The following is a 23,209-nucleotide window of genomic DNA, read 5'->3' as shown; positions in this document are numbered from 1 at the left end:
ACTGGTTGATCAGGGGGAGGTCGAGTTCACATGTGTAGCATGGTCTGCTTCTCACACGCGAATTGTGTGCTAGACTGAGGTTGCTTATTAATGAGCAGAAGTCCACACTTACTCCGGTGCAATGTATAGAATTTATTGGAGCCAGGCTGGATGCGTTACAAGCCAGAGCCTTCCTCCCTCAAGCGAGGTTTGAGGCGATGGCAGCCATCATATCTGATCTCCACCTGTCCCCCATGACGACAGCCAGGCACTGCCTGCAGCTGTTGGGACATATGGCAGCTTCTACATATGTAGTAAGACTGGCACGATTGAGGTTTAGACCTCTCCAGAGCTGGCTGGCTTCGGTATTCGTACCGCACAGGCATTCTCTAACTAGAATGGTCCTGATTCCCCCACAGGTTCTGTCGTCCCTCGATTGGTGGAGGGACCCGAGGGAAGTGATGACAGGCGAGAGTTTACCCTTCAGAGAGTTTACCCCATCTGTGACGCTCATCACAGACGCATCCGATCGGGGATGGGGAGCCCACATTTCTCACAACCAGGGCACCCAAGGGCTTTGGTCACCGGAGGAGAGAGCTCTGCACATCAACGTACGCGAGCTCAGAGCGGTCCGATTAGCCTGCAAGGCTTTCCTTCAATACCTGAGGGGCAGGGTAGTCCAAGTCCTCACAGACAATACGGCAGCCATGTTCTATGTGAACAGGCAGGGAGGGGCACGCTCCTCGGCACTCTGCCAGGAAGCTATTCGCCTCTGGGACTTCACGGTGAGACACGGGTTTCATTTATCTGCCTCTCACCTCCCGGGGGTACGAAACAACGAGGCGGACCGCCTCAGCAGATCCTTTTCTCCCCGCCACGAATGGGACGTGGTGGCTTTCATCTTCCAGCGGTGGGGTACTCCCCGTCTGGACCTGTTCGCTACAGCGAAAAACAGAAAATGCCCGAGGTTCTGCTCGCTCAGGGGTCACGAGCCGGGCTCTCTGTCCGATGCCTTTTTGGTTCCCTGGACAGGGGATTTAATGTATGCATTCCCCCCGTCCCGCTCCTGCCCCAAGTTCTCCTCAAGATCAAGAGGGACAGGGCGAACATCATCCTGATCGCCCCAGCGTGGCCGAGACAGCATTGGTACAGCGTGCTGCTCGACCTCTCCACCACCGAACCGATTCCGCTACCCAGACGGTGCGACCTGATCTCCCAGGACCATGGGAGATTGTTGCACCCCGACCTGGACTCCCTCCACGTCACTGCCTGGAGACTCTGTGGCTGACGGAGGGAGAGAGAGCCTGTTCCATGCAGGTTCAACAGGTCCTCCTGGGCAGCAGGAAGCCGTCCACGCAACTCACATATAAAGCTAAGTGGCGGAGGTTTTCGGGGTGGGCGGAAGAGAGAGGGCTGCACCCAAGCCTATCCCCTATACAGGCTATCTTGGAGTACTTGCTGCAGCTTAAACTGCAGGGCCTGGCTTTGGCCTCCCTCAAGGTACACCTAGCGGCCATCTCGGCCTTCCACCAACCCATGGAGGGCCGCTCCCTATTCTCTCACCCCATGTCGGTAAGGTTCCTTAAAGGGGTGGAGAGGACTTTCCCTCAGGTGCGGGACCCGGTGCCACCCTGGGACCTCAACTTGGTCCTCAATGGGCTGATGGGCCACCCCTTCGAGCCCTTAGCTACATGCTCCCTTCTCCTTTTATCATGGAAGGTAACCTTCCTGGTGGCTATCACCTCGGCTAGAAGGGTCTCCGAACTGAGGGCGTTAACATCGGAGCCCCCTTACACGGTTTTTTATAAGGATAAGGTCCGGCTGAGGCCTCACCCGGCTTTTATGCCTAAGGTGGTGTCTCAGTTCCACTGTAACCAGGACATTTTCCTTCCTGTGTTCTTTCCAAAACCCCCTGGGTCGGAGGAGGAAAGGAGAGGACATTCGCTGGAGGTCAGGCGAGCCTTGGCCTTCTATCTTGAGAGGACCAAGCCTTTCTGGAAGTCGACACAGCTCTTCATAGCGGTGGCGGACAGGATGAAGGGCTCACCTGTCTCCACCCAGCGTATCTCCAAGTGGATTACTGCCTGCATTAAGGCATGCTATGAGCAGGCAGGGGTACCCCTCCCAGGTGCGGTAAGAGCACACTCCACTAGGGCCCAGGCCTCTTCCGCAGCCTTTTTGGAGCGGGTTCCCCTGCAGGACATCTGCAGGGCAGTGACCTGGTCGTCAGTCCATACGTTCACATCGCATTACGCCATCGTGGAACAAGCAAGGGAGGACGCAGGGTTCGGCAGAGCCGTGCTGTCAAGAGCAGGTCACCGATAACTCCTACCCTCCTCCAAGGTACGGCTACGCAATCACCTACATTGGAATGCATATGAGCAATCACTCGAAGATAAAAAACAAGGTTACTTACCAGTAACTGTTGTTCTTCGAGATGTGTTGCTCATATCCATTCCAAACCCACCCCCCGTCCCCACTGTCGGAGTTGGCAGAAAGAAGGGACTGGGGACCCGCGGTGCCAGCAGCGCCCTTTATACCGCGATATGAGCGTGGCACTCCAGGGGGCGCCTGAGCTGGCCATGCGGGGCTTGCTAGGGAAAAAGTTCCGGGAATCTGTGCACGGGGCGCGCGCACACCTACATTGGAATGGATATGAGCAACACATCTCGAAGAACAACAGTTACTGGTAAGTAACCTTGTTATTCTAAATCTAGCTTTTATGACAAATATTTAGATTCTTTTGATGATCCATATTTAATAGAATTTAATAATCTTAATAATAATAATACTACCAATTTTAATAATTTACAACATGATTTTATGGAAAATAGAAGAAATATTTTAGGAGATAATTTTAATACAAATTTTATGAATACAGCTAGTTTTAAAGAGAGTAGTTCATTTAAAGAGGGAATATTTTATTTAGAATATCCCGAAGATTATTTTAATTGTCCTATATGTTCACAAATTTTAGCTAGTTTCGGTAAATGGGCGAAGCATATAAATAATGTACATAAAAGCACTTCAGTAAGAGTTATTTGCAAAAAATGTGGTAAACATTTGCAGTTCCATAACATAGCTTGCCACTACCCCAAGTGCAGGCCCAAGGAGGTGGATAACTCAGAGAAGAAGTATGCCTGCACGGTCTGTGGGTCTGCCTTCTACACTCGCTCGGGGCGGAGTCAACACATCAGACATAGGCATCCTGCGGTGAGGAATGAGGAAAGAAAGGAAGCTAGAGTGGTTGGGAAAACAAGTCGCTCTCGGGTATGGACAGAAGAGGAAATTGAATTATTGATTCAGCTTGAAATAAAATATGCAGGGACTAGAAATATTAATAAGTGTATAGAAAGTGAATTAAAAACAAAAACAAATAAGCAAATATCAGATAAGAGGAGGGACCTGGCCAAGAATAAGGTTAAAAAGGATGAAGATTCTATGGTTTTATGGGAAGTGGGCGGGATGGGAGATATTTTAGAAGATATTCCTCCACGTGAAAAAATTAAACCCTTAAAAGATAAAATTTTAATTGATAGGATTTTAACAGGAGTTAGGTGTAATGGGGCTCGTATTTTAGAGAAATTGGATTTTATTGAACAGCAATTAAATGCTTCTGCCACTGTAGCAGAAAGTTGGGGATTATTTGAGGAATTATGTAAATTGTTGATCAACTCTCCTCATGAAGATGTAGAGAATTTGGAAAATAATAAAGAAAATAATATACAGAATGATAATGGGAAACAAGGAAGAAAAGTGGGTAAGCCTCCTGATAAATATAATAGAAATAGAAAATATGCTGGGAGACAAGCTAAATTTAGATTCTATCAAACCCTCTTTGAAAAAGATAAGAAAAGGTTGGCTAGGATCATTATGGGAGAACCTGATAAAGCGACATGTAAGATAGCAGTTAAGGAGATTGAAACTTATTATAAAGAAATTTTGGGTAGAGAAGGACATGGGAATACCAGAGGATGGCCAAAAGTAAAAGAAGTGGTAGATAATGAAATTTTAAATTGGCCTTTATCAATTGATGAAATTAGAGAAGCCTTAAGAGAGATTGATAATAGTAGTGCTCCTGGACCAGATGGAATTAAGGTTAAGGATTTATGGGATATTTATAATTTAGACAGTAGGATTTTAGTAAGGATTTTTAATATTTGGTTTTTAAATAGACAGATTCCAGAGTGTTTTAAAGGCAATCGTACAATTCTAATTCCTAAAGTCAAGGATCCACAAGAGTTGAAGAAAATATCATCTTGGAGGCCATTGACTATTGGTTCGATTTGGATTAGGTTGTATACAAAAATTTTAGCTAAAAGATTATCAAGTGCTGTTAAATTATGCCCCAGACAAAAAGGTTTTATCGCAGCCTCTAGCTGTGAGGAAAATATATCGATTTTAGAAAAGTTAATTAAAGGGGCCAAGGAAAATAAAGACGAAATAGCTGTTGTTTTTATTGATCTTGCTAAGGCATTTGATTCGGTTGGCCATAGTCACATTTTAAAGGGGTTAAAGAGATTTGGGATATTGGAGAGTTTTATTGATATTGTAAAGGATTTGTATATAGATTGCTACACTGAAATTAGTGTTGGTGAGGATAAGACAGAATCTATTTTAATTAAGAGTGGAGTTAAGCAAGGTGATCCGCTCTCCCCTATTTTATTTAATATAGCCATGGACCCTCTTTTATATAAATTGGAAGATGAAGGAGATGGTTTTATAGTGCAGGGTAGAAAGATAACTTCATTGGCCTTTGCCGACGATATCGCTATATTAAGTAGGTCCTATAAGGGGATGGTTAAGAATTTAAAAATTCTTAATCAGTTTTGTAAAAATTCAAGTTTAAAAGTAAATGTTAAAAAGACAAAGGGCTTTTATATTTTCCCAAGCATGGGAACATAAGTTATCAACCCAAAAGATAAATGGGGATTAGGTGATGAATTAATTGATTATATTCAACCTGGTGAGTCTGAAAGATATCTAGGTGCAAGAATAGATCCATGGGTGGGAGTGGCTAATAATTCCCCTAAGGAAAAATTAGTTGATTGGTGTGAAAGTTTATGTAAGGCTCCGTTAAAACCTGCGCAGAAATTGATAATTTTAAAAGTTTACATTTTAACGAGAGTTTTTTATGAATTACTTTTAATCGAGCCGCCACTTTATATGTTAAATGAATTAGATGTTTTAGTTAGGAACACTCTTAAAAAGATTTTACATCTCCCCCAGTGTACAACTGATGGGCTATTCTATGCTAGAACTAGAGATGGGGGTTTAGCAGTTACAAAATTTAATTTACAAATTCCAGACAGTTAATTCGTAAATGGAGGAGACATATTGTCTCCAAAGATGATTGGATAGATTTCTCGTTTTTATATGCTGGGGAAAATTTAGTGGAGAAAATTTTAATATATAGTGCTAAAACGGCTAATCCTAAAACGTGGAGAGATGAAGAGTTTTTAAAATAGAGTAATTTAAGATGTCAGGGAATTGGTATTAAATATTTTAAAAATGATTGTATTAGTAATTCGTTTTTAAAATATCCTTGCTTGGCCAGGTCCTCCTCTCTGATTGCGGCATTGCAAATGAGAGCGAATGTTTTTCCCACCAGGGAAGCTCTAGCAAGAGGACGGAAGTTGGAGGAAGGGTTATGTAGATGGTGTGGTAAGGTCAAAGAGACAATTCCTCATATCTCTGGTCAGTGCATAAAAACGAAAGAAGCAAGAATTAAAAGACATAATAGAATAGTTAAAGCACTAATTGATAAAGTAGGAAATAAAGGATGTAAAATTTGGATTGAACCTTACCTTCATAATAAAGAAGGGAAGTTGAGAAAACCCGACCTCATTATTGAAAAGGAAGGAGTGGTAGCCGTTGTGGATATCACAGTTAGATGGGAAGACAACGTTGACAGTGTGGAGGGCAGCCCACAGTGAGAAGGAGGCATACTACTCTGAGTTGGAGGAGGAGGTGCTGCAGCTCACTGGTGGGAAGATCATCCACTTCCTTGGATTTGTGGTTGGGGAAGAGGTAAATGGAGTGAAAGAAATGATGAAATTTTAAAAATTTTAGGTATTGATAAATTTAAAAGTTTTAAAGAAAGTGTGTGCAGACTTGCTATGTAGGCTACGACAGATATGTTGGCTCTTTTTAGTGATAAACAGTGAACCCGAACATTCATTTCGTGTATCCTGTGGATTTTAGATATATTTTAGATATAGATATATTTATTCTCCATATTTTAAATTTTATCAATGGGCTTTAGTTTTTATACTATTGACCTGTTGGCTATGTTTAACTGTTCTTTCATGTAATTTAATTAAATTAATTGAATAATAAATATTACTTATAGGTTAGATCTTGATTTTAGATTATCTTAGCTACTGAATACTAGATTGGATGGCGGACTGGCCGCATAGTAACCAGGAAAGGGCAGGTATTTACGCCTGTACAATTTGGCCAAGGCCCTCTGGCAGACCCCTGCCTTGGATGCCCCTACCTCGAAGGGCGCTGAAAAAAAGTACTATGTACCCGCGGAAGGGTTTGAGTTCTTATATAACCACCCTGCCCCAGGTTCACTTGTAGTGGATGCTGCCAACCAGAGGGATAGGCAGGGGGCCCAGGGTAACACCCCTAAGACAAAGATTGTAAAAAGTTAGACCTGTTTGACCGCAAGGTCTATTTGACTGCGACCCTGCAGCTGAGGATCGCTAACCACCAGGCGCTCCTCGGGAGGTGCAATCTTAACCTCTGGTCCTCACTACAGAGGCTTGCAAAGATCTTACTCCAGGTATTACCCCAGGATCAGGCAGCGGACTTCACTACCGTGATCGAGGAAGGCGCTGCAGTGGCAGGGGCTGCCTTACAGACAGCCAGCGACGCAGCGGATTCTTCCAGCAGGGCCATGGCTTCGGCCATTGTCATGCGTCGTTGCTCCTGGCTACAGTCATCGGGGCTGTCCCAAGAGGTCTAGCAAGCCATCCAGGATCTGCCGTTCGATGGCGCTGGCCTCTTTTCGGACAAAACCGATGACAAACTCCGTTCCCTTAAGGATTCTAGGGCCATGCTGCGATCCCTAGGGCTTTATACCCCGCAGGCCTCGAAGCATCAGTTTCAGCCGCAGACCCAGCGACAGCCTCAGCCTCCCTCGAGGCCGCCCCCCCCAGACCTGCTCAGCCCAGGAGGGGTTGGGACCGGTACCGGGCGCCTAACTGCCGCGACCGCTTGGGTTCATCGGCGGGGCCCCAGCATGGCCCAGGCAAGGGCCAAAGTAATAAAAAGCCATTTTGGTGGTACGCACGAGGGTGGCACTCTTCCTTTTCCCCTGGATCTCGCCTGGCCCTTTGCCCACAGACTCTGGCCGTACTACACCGAGTGGCGGAGCGGTGGAGTGCCCTCCAGCTTATGGCCTTCCCCCCAGACTCTCCCCCTACCCCGTCCCTCTTCAGGGACCCCTCTCACGAGCATCTCCTCACACAGGAGGTCTGCTCCCTCCTCCAGCTAGGGGTTGTGGAAGAGGATCCTCCACAGGAAAGGGGAAGGGAATTTTATTCACGCTACTTCCTCATTCCCAAGGCAGGCCTAAGGCCCATATTAGATCTCCGCCGTCTGAACAAGTTCATCAGACGCCTCAGGTTCTGTATGGTTTCCCTAGCCTCCATCATTCCTGCTCTAGATCCAGGGGACTGGTATGCTGCCCTCGATTTAAAGGACGCTTACTTTCATATTTCTATCCTCCCTGGTCACAGAAGGTTCCTCTGGTTTGTGGTAGCTGGCTGCTACTACCAGTTCTTGGCCCTCCTCTTTGGCCTTTCGTTCGCCCCCAGGGTGTTCACGAAATGTATGGTGGTGGTGGCGGTCCATCTGCACTGCAGAGGGGTCCAGATATTCCAATACCTAGACAACTGGCTGATCTGGGGCAAGTCCAGGGCCCATGTAAGGAACAGCCTGGAACTCACTTGCGCAACATGCACCAGACGGGGGCTGCTCATCAATGAGCAGAAGTCTGTTCTCACCCCGGTGCAGCGCATAAATTTCATTGGGGCCATCCTGGATGCCACCCAGGCCAGAGCCTTCCTCCCACAGCCTCGCTTCAAGGCGATGGCTGCCATAATCGACAACCTTTACAGGTCCCCATGACGACAGCCAGGCATTGCCTCCAGCTGTTGGGACACATGGCAGCCTGTACATACGTGGTGAGGTTGGCTCACCTCAAACTCAGGCCTCTCCAGGTGTGGCTGACCTCGGTGTATGCACTAGCCAGGCACCCCTTAAACAGAGTAGTCATGGTTCCCACGCAAATACTGACTTCTATGGGCTGGTGGAAGGACCAGGGGGAGGTATTGAAGGGAGTTCCCTTCAGAGATTTGACACCATCAGTAACCCTGATTACAGACGCCTAGGATGTGGGATGGGGAGCCCACATCAGCAGCAACCTGAGTACCCAGGGGCTCTGGTCGCTAGACGAGAGGTGCCTCCACATCAATGTCCGGGAGTTCAGAGCATTCCGCCTGGCCTGCAAGGTTTTCCTCAGATTCCTGAGGGGCAGAATGGTGCAGGTCCTTACGGACAACATAGCGGCCACGTTCTATATGAACAGGCAGGGGAGAGTGCGCTCCTCGGCTCTTTGCCAGGAGGCCATTCGACTTTGGGACTTTGCGGTGAGGCACGACTTCCACATATCTGCCCCTCACCTCCCGGGGGTCAAGAACGACGAGGCGGATCGCCTCAGCAGGTCGTTTCTACCCCGACACGACTGGTCACTACACCCGGAGGTGCTAAGTTTTATCTTCCGCAAGTGGGGTGTTCCCCAACTGGACCTGTTCGCATCATCCTGGAACAGGAAGTGCCCGAGGTTCTGCTTGCTCCGGGGTCGCGAGCCGGGCTCCATCTCCAACATGTTCCTTATAAAATGGACGGGGACCCTGATGTATGCGTTTCCCCCCATTCTGCTGCTGCCCAAAGTCCTCTTGAAGATCAAGGGAGACAAGGCGGACATCATATTGATTGCCCCAGCTTGGCCGAGGCAGCACTGGTTCAGCATGTTGCTGGACCTGTCCATAGCCCCCCCGCTGCCGCTCCCGAGGCGTTACAACCTGCTCTCCCAGGACCAGGGTCACCTGCTCCACCTGGACCTGGACTCCCTCCACCTGACAGCACGGAGATTCTATGGCTGATGGAGGGAGAGAGAGCCTGTTCCATGCAAGTCCAACAGGTTCTGCTGAGCAGCAGAAAACCTTCCACTCAGGTGGTGTACCAAGCCAAGTGGAAGCGTTTTGCCTGTTGGGTGCAATCCCGGGGTATCCCACTGAGCTGCTCGTCCATACAGGTGATCTTGGAGTACCTCCTCCATTTGAAGCTCTAAGGTCTAGTACGGGCCTCCCTGAAGGTGCACCTGGCGGCCATCTCGTCCTTCCATCAGCTGATGGAAGGGAGATCTTTATTTTCACACCCCATGTCAGTCAGGTTCCTCAAAGGGGTGGAGAGGCTATATCTGCAGGTCTATGACCCGGTGCTTCCCTGGGACTTGAACCTGGTCCTTGCCATGCTGACAGGACCCCCCTTCAAGCCCATGACTACATTCCCGTTGCTCATCCTCTCTTGGAAGGTAGCCTTCCTGGTGGCCATTACATCGGCTAGGAGGGTCTCTGAGATAAGAGCTTTAACCTCGGAGCCCTCCTACACTGTCTTCTATAAGGACAAAGTGCGGCTGAGGCCCCACCCTGCCTTCCTGCCTAAGGTGGTGTCTCAGTTTCACTATAACCAGGATATCTTCCTCCCCAGGTTCTTTCCTAAACCGCACGGTACGGAGGAGGAGCGAAGATGGCACTCTCTGGATGTCAGACGAGCCCTGGCCTACTACATCGAGCGGATCAGGCCGTTCTGGAAGTCGACACAGCTGTTTGTAGCAGTGGCAGACCGGATGAAGGGCTCACCTGTCTCCACCTAGCGCATCTCCCCTGGATCACCGCCTGCATCAGGACCTGTTACGAGCGGGTGAAGATGCTGCTTCCAGGAGCTGTGTCAGCGCACTCAACCAGAGCCCAGGCCTCATCAGCAGCCTTCCTGGGAAGAGTGCCCCTGCAGGACATCTGCAAAGCTGCCACCTGGTTGTCGGTGCACACCTTCACATCCCACTACGTAATCATGCAGCAGGTGAGAAAGGACATGGGATTCTGCAGAGCTGTGCTGGTGAGAGCGGCTCAACGCTGACTCCTACCCACCTCCGAGGTATGGCTATTTAATCACCTATATTGGAATGGATATGAGCAATCACTCGAAGATAGAAAACAGGGTTATTTACCAGTAACTGTTGTTCTTCGAGGTGTCTTGCTCATATCCATTCCACACCCACCCTCCATCCCCGCTGCCGGAGTTGGCAGAAAAAAGGGACTGAGGGCCCACGGGGTCGGCGGCGCCCTATGGACCGCGGCATGAGCGCGGTACTCCAGGGGGCGCCTGAGCCGACCCTACAAGGCTTGCTAAGGGGAAAAAGGTTCCGGGAACTAGTGCACGGGGCGCGCACTAACCTATATTGGAATGGATATGAGCAATACATTTCAAAGAAAAACAGTTACTGGCAAGTAACCCTGTTTTTCATTGGCTGTCAGGGTGAATATGAATATTAAAAAACAAATATCATAGGGTAGCAGAGCAACACCAGTTTGTTCTGGAAGCCAAAATTGTGGTTCTAAAAAACTAGCTAGATACTAATCTGTCACCCTTGTTCACACTGAATAGTACCATGACTAATATTGTGGAAATCAATGCAGTTACTCCCACTGCAAGGCACCATTCAATATAAATTAGTATGGCACAGTCAGGCTCATATTATTACGAAGCAACAGCACAGGTTTAGAGTAAGAACGATGCAGAAAGACCAGATGATTTAATATCACCTCCATTGTGGTAGACTGTGGTCCCTATTCATGTTTCTGTTTTCTGAATTCTCCCTCTTACAGTCTTACTAATTCTCAAACCAGAGCCTCTCAGCTTTGCCTAATGTCTCGGCCTTACTTAGCTTTTCCCAGCACAAGATACAGCATAGAGAGCAAAATAGGAAAAAAATTACAAATATAAAAGACCTTCAAGCAAAGTTAAAATATCAGAGTCAATGTATTGTGATTATTAATACCAATAAAAATAAACAGGTAAAAATATTCATCCTAGATTATACACAATTAAATACACAGGTCAGTCACATCATTAAAATAATTCAAGACGGCAAAAAATACACAAATAGAAACAAACTGACCACCATGTCTAACAACTGCAATGACCCTAGTCCCCTTTTGACACTAGCTGGTAATTGCAGCATTTCCTAGCGGTGAAAGAGTTCAGGATATGGCAGGTCACAGAAGGAAAGAAATTCCAAGAGCCTCTCAAAGTGGGTGTCCTTTCAGCAGATGTGTCTTTGTTAAACAAAGGAGGTTCAGTACCAAACGCTAGCGCTGCTCACCATGGATTGCTACTCCACACATAGGGATGGAAATGGGCAGGGCCTTGGGAGAAGAGCTAGGCAACTACAAAGGAGAAGATGTACATTTAATTCCCTCTAAACTTGTAGTGCAACATGCAATGCACCCTGTGCACACACAGAACACCAAGATAAATCATTGTGTTGAAGGAAGACACATTTGGCTTTGGAGCTGTTGCTGGGATGGAGAGCCTCCATGCTGTTACAAACATGTACTCCCTGCCTTAAACACTATAAAACAGTGTATGTGCAATGTGCCCAGCCATTTAATAGAGTTATCAGCCAGGTGGAGATCCGGTGGTGCCCGCCATTGAAATAAGTCAGTGGGCACTCGACAATAATATGCGACATAGTCTGGAGTTGACTGCAGCTGCATCGCGAGTCATTAGAAAAAACCCGTTAAAGAGATTGGCTGCATAGTTGCCCTGTCCTATTCAAAAGTGGTTCAGAGGTGACCACAGGTGTCTTGCCAGATCAAAACCTGGTGGACAGATGGTTGGATTAGTGATTAGAGAATGATTAACTACTGTCATCGTTCACCACTCTCTGCACCAAGCAGATTCCACTCATGTCCTGTGGTAGCATAAATGAACATAAAGAGCATCTAGAAGATGGGTGAGCTGGTGGATAGTTGAATAGGTATGTGTACAACAGCAGGTCACTATACTCATGGGTCTTGGCCAACAGCGTGGCAGAGGCCTTCTCACAGTTAATGTAGGATTGTGCAATGTTGCTAAGTATCAGGTGCCATGGCAATGGAGTTGCCTATAAAGTCCCTGTAACAATATGCATAGCTTTGCTCAGCTCTACATCGGTCAGCCTCATGTGAGATGAACAACACCAGACAGGAGCACAGTACTCTGCTGTTGAATAGCAGCAAAGGCTCACGTTGTAAATGTCCAGGTGCTTGCATGCTAGGTTGAATCAGCTAACTTTGAAACACTAACTTTTTGTTATAGAATTTTGAGTGATATGTAGAAAGCCATAGCTCTGTGCCCTTTTGAGAGTTTTTGCTCTCACCTACTGGATGCCTTTCATTCTCCATATCTAGAGAAAGTCGACGTGTTCGTAATAAGAAAAGCTATACCTTCTTTGAGGAGTGTCCCTCCACTCCAGGTGTTGGTGTGTCCCTGTACCTTTGATCAGAGAATTTCAGCAGCAGTGCTCGTCTGGGTCACGCATACGGTCTCCCCGTCTTGTGCTATTGTCGGTGCCTATTTGATGCCACGTGACCAGACCCCCCTCAGTGCCTTCTCAACCATCCTCAGCCTGAGACAAAGCTCCCAGTAGTGTTAAGACTGATAGCTATACTTCGTGCTTAAAATAGCTTATAGCAGTCTTTAATACCCCAGTTAGGGATAAGTAAACCTTTCTTACCATTTGTTTCTAACAATATACGTATTTTTTCCTTTTTACCCCCTTAGCATAATTAGTGTTTATTGTTAGGGCTGAACCACTATAATTCGAGTCGCCCCCGGTTCACTGGGCTTCAAGCTGGGCTTCCTGTTGAGAGGCAATCCCGATCTCGGACAGACACACTCAGTGCATCCCGTGAGACCACATTCCTCAAAAGTGCTCTCAGTGCACCAACTGAAAGCCTCGCATCAGGAAGGAAAGAGACCTACATCTCAAACTTCTATTAATGGAGAAGTCTCTGCTCCCTGCATCTGATCCCGGTCCACAGAAACCCTCTAGATACCAGTATCTGGCGACTTCACCTTCCTCACAACTGAAGGCTCAGTCCTCCAAAAAAATAGCAAGGAAGAGATCATTGACTTCCCCCTTAAGAAGCTGCCAAAAGAGAAGCAGTCTCTGGCCCACTCTACTTCCTCGGTGCAGACCACAACATGGCTGAGTACTTACAAAGTACCTGGATCCTCTGGTACCATGGGTACCATGAAAGCTATTGACCCCAAAGAAGCAGTCTTGGAGTCGAGGGTCAAACAGAAACCTACCTCCTCCACTACGGCACCGACAGAATTGCCTAAAGATGCTATACCGAGACACTCTACACAGGCTTTGGTCCCACTTCCTGCCCCAAAAACATCATTGGCACCAACCACCTCGCTACCAAAACCATCAGCACTGCACCTTTTTCTATACCATGCAGCCTTTGTTTCATCAACACCAGAATCACCTCTCTTCTGCACCGATGTTTCTCTGGCACCACCCGGCACTGTGTCAGTCCACTTCAACTCTTGCCCCTCCATTCTCTAGCAAGGAGGAATATACTGAGGAGAATACGGCCTTTTTATCACACCGCTCTTCTCCCATCCAATTTACTGCAGCGTTAGGACCATCTGTACAGCCTAAAGCTTGTCACAGGGCTGATACCCAGACCTGTTATGGCATGGATACCACCACCTGTGCCATTCCCCACCCAGTGGTTCCACTGGATCCCTTGCAGGGCATACAGGAGACAGTACCCTAGACACCCAATCCCATACAGAGGCTTGGTCTACACTTACCCCAGCGATTTGGTGGCAATCAACGGGAGTTACGCAAACTACACAAAAAACTTGTGTAATTCCTGTCGACTTCTGTGCTTCTCTTCTGTGTGCTGTCTTCACTGCACTGTGCCACTGGCGGGGGTGGATTAATAGCATTGACTTCTGGATTGACTGAGTGGATCAGTGTAGACATAGCCGGAGAGAGGATGAGATCTCCCCCATCATCCTCAGTGGCTGAAGCTTTAGAGCCCCCTGATAAAAGTTTTGAAGAACAGGAGGAGGCCCTGGCACAGGACACGACACCAGCAACCAACATTTCTTCCTTGTCCCTGGACGAGGCCATAATGCCACTGCCACACACAGCACCAGACTATTTCAAAGATTTTCAATAATGTTTTAAAAGAATCGCTGATACTCTAGAGATCACTCTAGGGTAGGTCCCAGAGTCCCAGTACAAGTTCCTGGACATTCTCCATTGAAAATTGTGCTTTCCATAAATGACGCACTCATGGAGCTGGCTACAAACATGTGACACACACCGGCTACGATACCAGTCACCTGCAAGAAGGCAGATAAAAAGTACTACGTCCCTTCTAAAGGACTGGTTTTCTTATTTTCCCACACCAAACTCCTTAGTAGTTGGTGCTGTCAACCAAAAAGGCAGGCAACAACAACCCAGATTCACTCTGTATGATAAAGAGTAGGAAGAGTTAGATCTCTTTGTCTGCGAGGACTATTCATCAGCCACTCTTCATTTCCAAATTGCCAGTTACACATCTCTAATGGCAAAATACGACACAAATTATTCCAAACTTGCAGAATTTATTGACATCATAATGGAGGACAAAAAAGACGTATTCAATCCATCATTTCGGAGGGCCAACACCTAGCCAGAACAGCCTTACAGGCGGCTTATACAGCAGCACGCTCTACAGCCACTGCTATAGTTATGCGTCGTGGTTTGTGGCTTCATTTGTCCGACTTCCGAAAGGAGGTATAATCCACCATGGGGGACCTCCCTTTTAACGGCCAGAAGCTATTCATGGCAAAAACTGATGAGTCTATTCATACCCTGAAATACTCAAGGGCAATGCTTTGCTCCCTGGGTATATACACACCTGCATCAAAAAGAAAACAGGATAAATGCTATTCCACTCAGCATGCAATGTCTGTCCCGTATGCCTCACATCAAAGGCGCTATGACACACAAAGGCAAAGACAGAGACCTCCAAAGTGTCGCCAACCTCCAGCTGAGTCATCAACATCCCACCAACCCTCTGCAAAACAACAATTATGAGGGTTTGGTCAAGGGCCCGAGAGACTTCCCCCATTCTTCAGTACTGACACCATCACTAACCAACTCCCATTTTCATTACCAATTGACCCCTTTCTACCCAGCATGGGAATCCATCACCACAGACAAATAGTTTCTAGAAATAATCCATTCAGGCTATATGATACCATTCATCTCTAATCCCCTCCCCAGTCTCCCTCCCCATCCCTCTTCAGGGACCCATCTCATGAACACTTTCAACAGCAAGAAGTAAACTATTTCCTACATATGAGCATCATGGAATAGTAACATCACAATTCAGAGGGAAGGGTTTTTACTTCCACTACTACTTAACCCAGAAAAAGAACTGTGGATGGAGGCCTACTCTAGACCTCAGAAAACCCAACGAATTCATAAGGGTCCAACAGTTCAGGATGGTCACATTAGCAACAATACCAGCACTGAAACAGGGAATTAGTTTTCAGCCTTTACCTCCAATACACCTGTTTTCATATATCCCGCGCACAGGAGGTTCCACAGGTTTACTCTGAGGACAGAATATTATCAATGCTAAGTTCTGCCCTATGGCCTTTTAACAGCACCACACATGTTTTTGAAAGTTCTCGTGGTAATGGCAGCACACCTCTGCAAACAGGGAGTGACAATTTCTCCCTATTTGGACGATTGCCTCTTAAAAGCACTCACCTAGGCAGATCCCATATGCATTGCGCACAGGAAAATCACCCTCTTCTCGTGGTTGGGATTACAATTAAACATACAAAAAACATCATTGACTATAGTGAGGAATCCGGTTGGTGGAAGTGACACTTTGGCCTCTAAATCCTGATCGAGATCATGATGAAGTTCAGTTTCTACACAGGTGCCAATCTGATCTCCACTGTACTGAATAGCCTACAGATATTGTCACAGATCTGCCTCCAACTATTAGGCCATATGGTGGCAACCACATTCATGATATGAGATGCACATCTTCACATGCACTATCTCTAGGGCTGGCTAAGAAACGTACCTGCCTCCAAGGCTGGCTATATAGCACACAAACACATCCTAAACAGACACCTCATAATACCTCTCAAAGTCAAAGAGCTGCACTTGTGGACACCACCCAACAATGTGTGTGTGGGAATCCCTTTCACATAAACTCCACCTTCAATGATTCTCACAACTGATGCCTCCTTGATAGGCTGTGGAGCCCATCCAGAGCACCACACAATTCAGGGCAGGTGGTGCTCTCCCTGAGAAACTGTTACCCATAAATATCCTGGAACTGTGCGCAGTTTGCACTGCATGCTTGTACTTCCTGCCATTGATCAGGAACGAGACTATATAGGTAATGATGGACAACATTGCCTGCATGTTTCATATGCACCAACAAGGAGAGACAAAGTCGCGCTCCCTATGCACCAAAGTCATGAAACTATAAGACTGGTGTATCCGACATAAAGTCAACATATCAGCCCGTATCTCCCAGGACATCAAAACACCAAGCAGATATGTTGAGCCAGGAATTATTTTAGGAGCATGCATGGGAGCTAAACAACAGAGTTCTGCAGAACATATTCAAACACTGGAGTCACCCATCCATGGACGTCTTCATGACATCCAAGAATTACAAATGCCCACAATTCTGCTTCAGAGCAGTGTTGGGCTCCTGATTCTTGGGCGACGTTTTTCTCCTCGAATGGAACAGACCTCTGCTATGAGCATTTCCCTCTGACCCCCTGCTATCGAGAGCAATACACAAAATAAGAGACAATAAGAACAAAATCATCCCGATAGCCCCCACATGGCCCAGACAAACTTTGTACTCATGCCTGTTGAGAATGACAATATGTGTACTGCACACTATTTCACTTTTGCCGAATCTTTTATCACAAGATGCCAGACAGGTTTACCACCCAAACCTGGAAAGGCTTCACCTGAGAGCATGGCTCCCACCTAGCTCCAGCATGATAAACTGACCCAGCCCGGAGCAGGTGGAGGACATAATAGTGAATAGTAGAAGGACAACCACACATAATACTTAACTGCACAAATGGAAGAGATTCACCATGTGGTACCAAACAAACTAGCTTGGCCTGTTACTGCCCCCTTATCAATGATTTTAGAATACATGCTAAAACTAAAGAACTCCTGCCTATCCCTTAGCTTGCTTCGAGTACACCTCGCCACTATTACTGCTTTTCACCACAAAGTGGACAGGATATCGATATTTGCCCATCCTATCACCAAATGCTTTTTAGGCATATCAGAAATGTCTACCCTGAAATAGGAGTACTTACCTCACTTAGGGACTTCATTTGGTACTACACCGCCTTACCAGGGCCCCTTCCAAACCATTAAACATGCTTTCTAAGACATTTGTCAATGAAGTGGCATTCTTAGTCATTACCATGTCTGCCCAATGATGGCAAGAGTAAGGGGCCTTCATGGCATACCCACCATATACCATCTTTTTCAAGGACAAGGTTACCTTAAGACCTCATTCTAAATGTTTACCTGAAGTACCCTCCACTTTCCACTTGAACCAACCAATCCATATTCCCTGCATTGGTAGGACTTACTTTACTATCATGAATTACCCACACAACTCCAAAGCCCCTTCCATCCACTGGAGGACACCGCTTGACAGTCACCTTAAGTGGAGCACCCCTAAGGACACTCCTTGAAGAAGAGGAGAAGGTTACTCACCCTGTGCAGTAACTGAAGTTCTTCAAGATGGTGTCCCTGTGGGTGCTCTACTAGCTACTCTCCTTCCTTCTACTTTGGAGTTCAATCTATGGATTCAAGGTGGAGAAAGAACTGAGGCGGGGGGCGCTTCTGGTCATGCACCAGATAGGTGCTGACAACAGTGCGAGATGGGGAGAGTGCATGCACGACCCAGATGAACACTGCTGCTGAAATTTTCCAATCAAAGGTGCAGGGATGCACCAAAACCTGAAGTAGACCGCCCTCAGGGACACCATCTCAAAGAACGTAAGTTGCTACACAGGGTGAGTAACCTTCTTGTCACTCATCATATGCTCTTCGGCAGATTTCGATACCCACTTTTGCCTTACATCCCACCCCAGCTCTCATTTTTAACATGTGCATTTTAAGCTTAGGCAGCCATTTTGAAACCATCTAATAAACAGATGTTCAAAGTGCTAATGACAAGGAAAAAAAAGTATTTTTAAGAGAAAAATTTTAATGCAGTTATTTAGAAACGTATTAATTTACAAAAATCTTAGTAAGGACAGAATAAAGTGTTAGCTATATATATATATATATATATATATAGCTATGTATGTATATGTTCACATGCATTCTTTCATTTTAGAATATTCTTATATATGCAATCAGTGCCTTTCTAAATAAAGCCTTAAGGTAAGAGAAATAAAGAAGAACTGTTAATACATCTAGAGAATCATTCATATTTAGGGACAACTATTTTATGCATTTAATACATTTCCAATTATGCTTTTTTAGAAAAAATAATTGTATTCAGTTAGTGCAATTCTAAATAAAGATGATTAAAGAAACAATTCCACAAAGGTCAAAGTATTAGTGATAGTAATTAAGTTATCTGACTATTTAAAAGTGTACTAAATGCATAATATAGTTTTCTCTAAAAATAAGAATAATGCATAGGGCACATACGTAAATTTCTTCTTAATTCCCCTGTCATTAAGACTTGGTACAATTAAGAATTACTTTATTTTAAATACAGTGAAAGCATAAAAGGATACTTTATTATAAAAATGTGTGATTTATTTATAAATGTGTATGTTATTAACACATCCTTTATTCCTCTGATCTTATGGCTTTATTAAGGAATACATTAACTTCATATAAAAATATTTTTCTCTAAAAATTAAAAATTGTCTCTCTAAGGAGAGGAATATATATATATATATATATATATATATATATATATATAAAAAGAGAGAGAGAGGAATACTTTATTCTGGCATTAAATGACTTTGTAAATTAATAATATACTGTGTCAAAATTTATTTTTTTTTAAATGCAATTTTCCTTTTCTTTAGTCTTCTGTTATTAAAACGTTGTATGCCTGTTGACTAGACTATTAGAATTTCAATAAAGACATGAACATATTTTCTTGTTAAAAATGAGGAAAAGGCAAGAAAGTTTTATTTATCCATTTAGTTTTTATGCTTCTAATAAAAATCAATAAAGTAGAAAGGAAAAACTTTTTCAAAATGGCCACCAGTGCCAAAAATGCACGTGTCCAGAAATGAGATCCTAGAGGACAGACAGACATTAGGCAAAAGTGGCAGGTCATAAAGCAAAAAGGGGGGCAGGGAAACCTGTCAAAAATTATATGATGAATAAAGAAATCATTTTTCCTACTCATGTTAATTTTTAGCCTTATTATTTTTTAAACATTACCTTATTTTCAACCCCATTACATTTTCTATCATCAGAGGAGCAGTGAGAGGAAATGGCCACTGGCATTTGAGTCAATTTCAAATGATGTATTTGGCTTCACTTTGAATTATTTTTAAAATCCTCCTGGGCCCAGGACCTTCCAAATGGCAAAGCTTTAGTTGTATCTATGATTTAATCAATTAGAGACATCAACAGGTTTTTCTGTCCTTGAATCCTTTCTTTGCTTTTTCTTTCCTTGCTCCCTTCATTTCATTTCTGTGTGGTGTTTCTTTATTTTACCATTCACACTCATTTATGTATTTAGCATTATTGTGTTTTAAAGTCCACTCCTTTGGTTTGTATTATCCAAACTTCTATTTAGCCTGCATCCTCTTACCATTATTTTATTCTCAATCTCTCTCTTCTCTCAGTATTTGGATACCATGGGAATGTCATCATTCACAATACTCTGAGACAAGTGCTGGTGCATAAAATACCCCTCATGGTAATATAGCCATGGACAGAGCAAGCATTGTACATGGATGCACTTCTCAGTGACAAGAAGCAGGTTGATTGGTTCACTTGAGCCTTGTGAGGGGACGAGCCGGACCAAAGGGTCTCACATTGTTCCCCTGCCAATCAATCAGTGTTTAAGGCAGAATGGTGGGATTAGTAGGGCAGAGATGATTGACAAACAATTCTAAATTATCCTACATTCCCTGTTTGAAAAGCAATCTGGATTCATGTCTTGAAAAAGCTAGAAAATCTCATCTGCCAATTTTGCCATCAGTTCGATACTGTAAGTTGTTAATGAACAAATATCAGGCTGCTTTGAGTTTAAAGATATAACTTTTAGTGTTTTGTATTCAGTACCATATCAGGATGCTTTTTATTCATTTTCATTTGGATTTTTTTCCTGCTCAATCGGAGTACATTGATATCGCTGTTGTGAAATATTTGTGATCTCACAGAATTTACTGTAAGTAATCACTGTCTATATTCACTATTTCTATACTTAATTTTAGCGGCTGCTGGAAAGTGTGGGCCCCCACCTGTTGTTGATAATGGTGACAACACTGCCTTCCCACAGGAAGAATATGTATCAGGTTCAAGAGTGCAATACAAATGCCAAAGTTTTTATGTAATGGAGGGATCTGCAGATGTTCGCTGTGAATCTGGCCAATGGACAGACCCACCAATTTGCTTCGGTAGGTACAAATATGTATTATATGAAAAAAGAAAACTGATGTGCTATACAGCTGTGTTTTTCATATTATGGGTCTAGTTCTGAAGTCACTTATACTGGCGTAACACCGGATTAATTCCATCAACCTCAATGGAGTTGCTCCTATTTTACACCAGAATATATGAGGGGAAGACTCACATTCTTTATAGGGACGTCAGTGCAGACTTTTCAAAAGAAAAGATGAGAAAATGACACATGCCCACTGGTTCTTAGCATTTAGAACGCACCCCCAAAATATCTCCACTAAACCCTATAAAAACCCATTATAATGAAATCAACATGTACAGTAGATGGACAGATATATTCAAACATTAACTGAAAAGCTTTCAACTACAGCAGATGCTATGAATCTTATCCAGTGAGTGATGGAAAAGCATGATAAATATTGGCCACTGCTCATCAGTGCTGGGAGTAGTCATGATGCTGGTCTAAGCAGCAGGGGATTCCACCTTTGCCTAGAGGGAATTCTACCTGGCATAAATCTAACATAGCCCACTCTACACCACCTCTCTCCAAACTCCATATGTTGAGAGTGAGAGGGGGGAATGGAGTACATTGGGGTGCAGTGATCCCCAGCTGTACAGCTGCGTCCATGGGGCTCTTAAATTATGGTGAACTGGTCATGTGGGCTGGTATGTCCCAGTGTGTCCTGAACCTCACTTCAGAACTCAGGAATAGCCTCTCATGTCCCCTTTCTCTCCTGCCATGTCACCTGTATGAGGAGGTGGGGGAGGATACTGGGGAGTCTGATCTGCCAGCTTTATACCAGCAAAGAGTATCTTTCTGCAAAGTGAGTATTCTTTTGGCCAGCTTATGGCTAGCTTCTGGCCCACTTGCATCAGCTAAGTGGAACAAAAGGACCAGATTGTAAAATAGAAGCTAACCTTGTCTCTCTCTCCTCTGCTCTGGTCATTCCCACAATATCACCCCTGTTGGTTGAAAGCCTCCTTCTCTAAAGTTCCTTCTGCTTCTCTCAACTTTACCCTCTCTCCTTTACTTTTCAAATCTTCTCTCAAAGTATTTCCCTGTTTTATTTCACTATGCAAACATTTGGAGCAGTTACTGTGAATCGATTTTCCAGAGACAGGTCCATATGTACATATTATGTTACATTTTTCTGTTTCCAGAGCCATGTACAGCATCCCCAGAAGATATGGATAAAAACAATATTCAGCTGAAATGGAGATCGGATACAAAATTGTACGCTGAGAGTGGAGACTCAATTGAATTTGTATGTAAAGAGGAACATACAGAGGACCCAACATCTTCTCCATTTAGAGTGCAGTGTGTGGAGGGGAAATTGGCATATCCTAAATGTAAAAGAAGAGGTAAGCAATCTCCAATTAAACTTACTTTATACTGAGGAATTCTAAGACTTAAAAAATGCATGAGCTGGGATAATGATCCTCTCACATCTGGGCCTTTGTGGGTTGAAAGCAGAGAAGAAAAGTTTTGCTAATGTCTTGTCTTATCCAACTTCTCTGGCTGGCCTAATTCCTCATGTAGGCAGCTGATTTCCATGGTCATCTGCACTCTTGATTTCCCTTTGAGGGTAATTGTTAGCTCCTAAATCCTTGATTCAGCTATTACTCTGAACAAGTTCCAACTTGGGCAAAGCTTTCCTGATCTCCTCTAGTTTCTGGGAAACCTTCTGATTCATGAGAGTCTGTTGGTCACGTCAATTATCTACCTTGCCATTCCAGACTGGTGATATTACAGCTGGGCTTCTCAATTGCCCCAAACACTTGGTAGCTGCTGCTCCATGAAAGATTTTATTTTAGACAGCAGGTCATCTCTCGGTCCTTTCTGGGAAACCTGCCACTGTTACTTCAATACCTTTTGCAAAGTCTCCAACTCCTGTTTTAGGTCTTGTTTTAATTCCTTTTGCCCATCCTTGACTTAGTCCTTTTTTTCTCTAAATGGGTAGTGAATATTCAGGTTCTTCCATCTTGTTTTTGTGTTGGAAGGAAAAATGGAGATAGAGTCAGGTGTTTCCCTGGCACAGTCCTTATTGACAAAGAATGTACATAAGTTCCTGTTTTGTTGAACACAGTTGGATCAAACAACAGGAGGCAATTTTCTTGCTCATAAGTCTTACACCTTGTTTTTTGTGTTGGAAGGAAAAAATTTGTGTAAAAAAAATTTGTGTTTAAAAAAAAAAAAAGTGTTTCCTTGCTCAAAGTCTACCTTTACATTCACCACTGTGAACAAAAAAGTTCTCTTTTGGATTTCTGTCAGGGCCATGCTACCTGTACTTCTCTTGTGGTTTGCTGACTCTCTGCAGCTTTCTGATTGCTTGTTACTCTGACAAGTGCACACACCAGACACACACACACACCATTTCATCCCCAGTCCTTCTATTGTCAGTCTCCAGATAAGTTCATCCAAAATTG

General features: G+C 44.7%; 1 protein-coding gene across 1 annotated transcript in view; it reads left to right on the top strand.

Annotated features, from left to right (window-relative positions):
- Positions 1-22,144, top strand: part of LOC137159814 (complement factor H-like) — a gene marked incomplete at its 3' end in the record, with an annotated part of 69,020 nt that extends 46,876 nt beyond the window's left edge. Inside the window, exons 8-9 of the mRNA XM_067558277.1 lie at positions 20,596-20,778; positions 21,944-22,144. Of these exons, the coding sequence (XP_067414378.1) occupies positions 20,596-20,778; positions 21,944-22,144 (384 nt within the window). The remainder of the gene's footprint in view (positions 1-20,595; positions 20,779-21,943) is intronic.
- Between the last annotated feature and the right edge of the window lie 1,065 nt (positions 22,145-23,209).

This window comes from Emydura macquarii, unplaced genomic scaffold, assembly GCF_026122565.2.
Source record: "Emydura macquarii macquarii isolate MOO-44397 ecotype Brisbane River unplaced genomic scaffold, CSIRO-AGI_Emac_v2 contig_1937, whole genome shotgun sequence".
Taxonomy (NCBI): Eukaryota; Metazoa; Chordata; order Testudines; family Chelidae; genus Emydura; species Emydura macquarii.
This window is presented reverse-complemented; position numbering and strand designations above follow the sequence as displayed.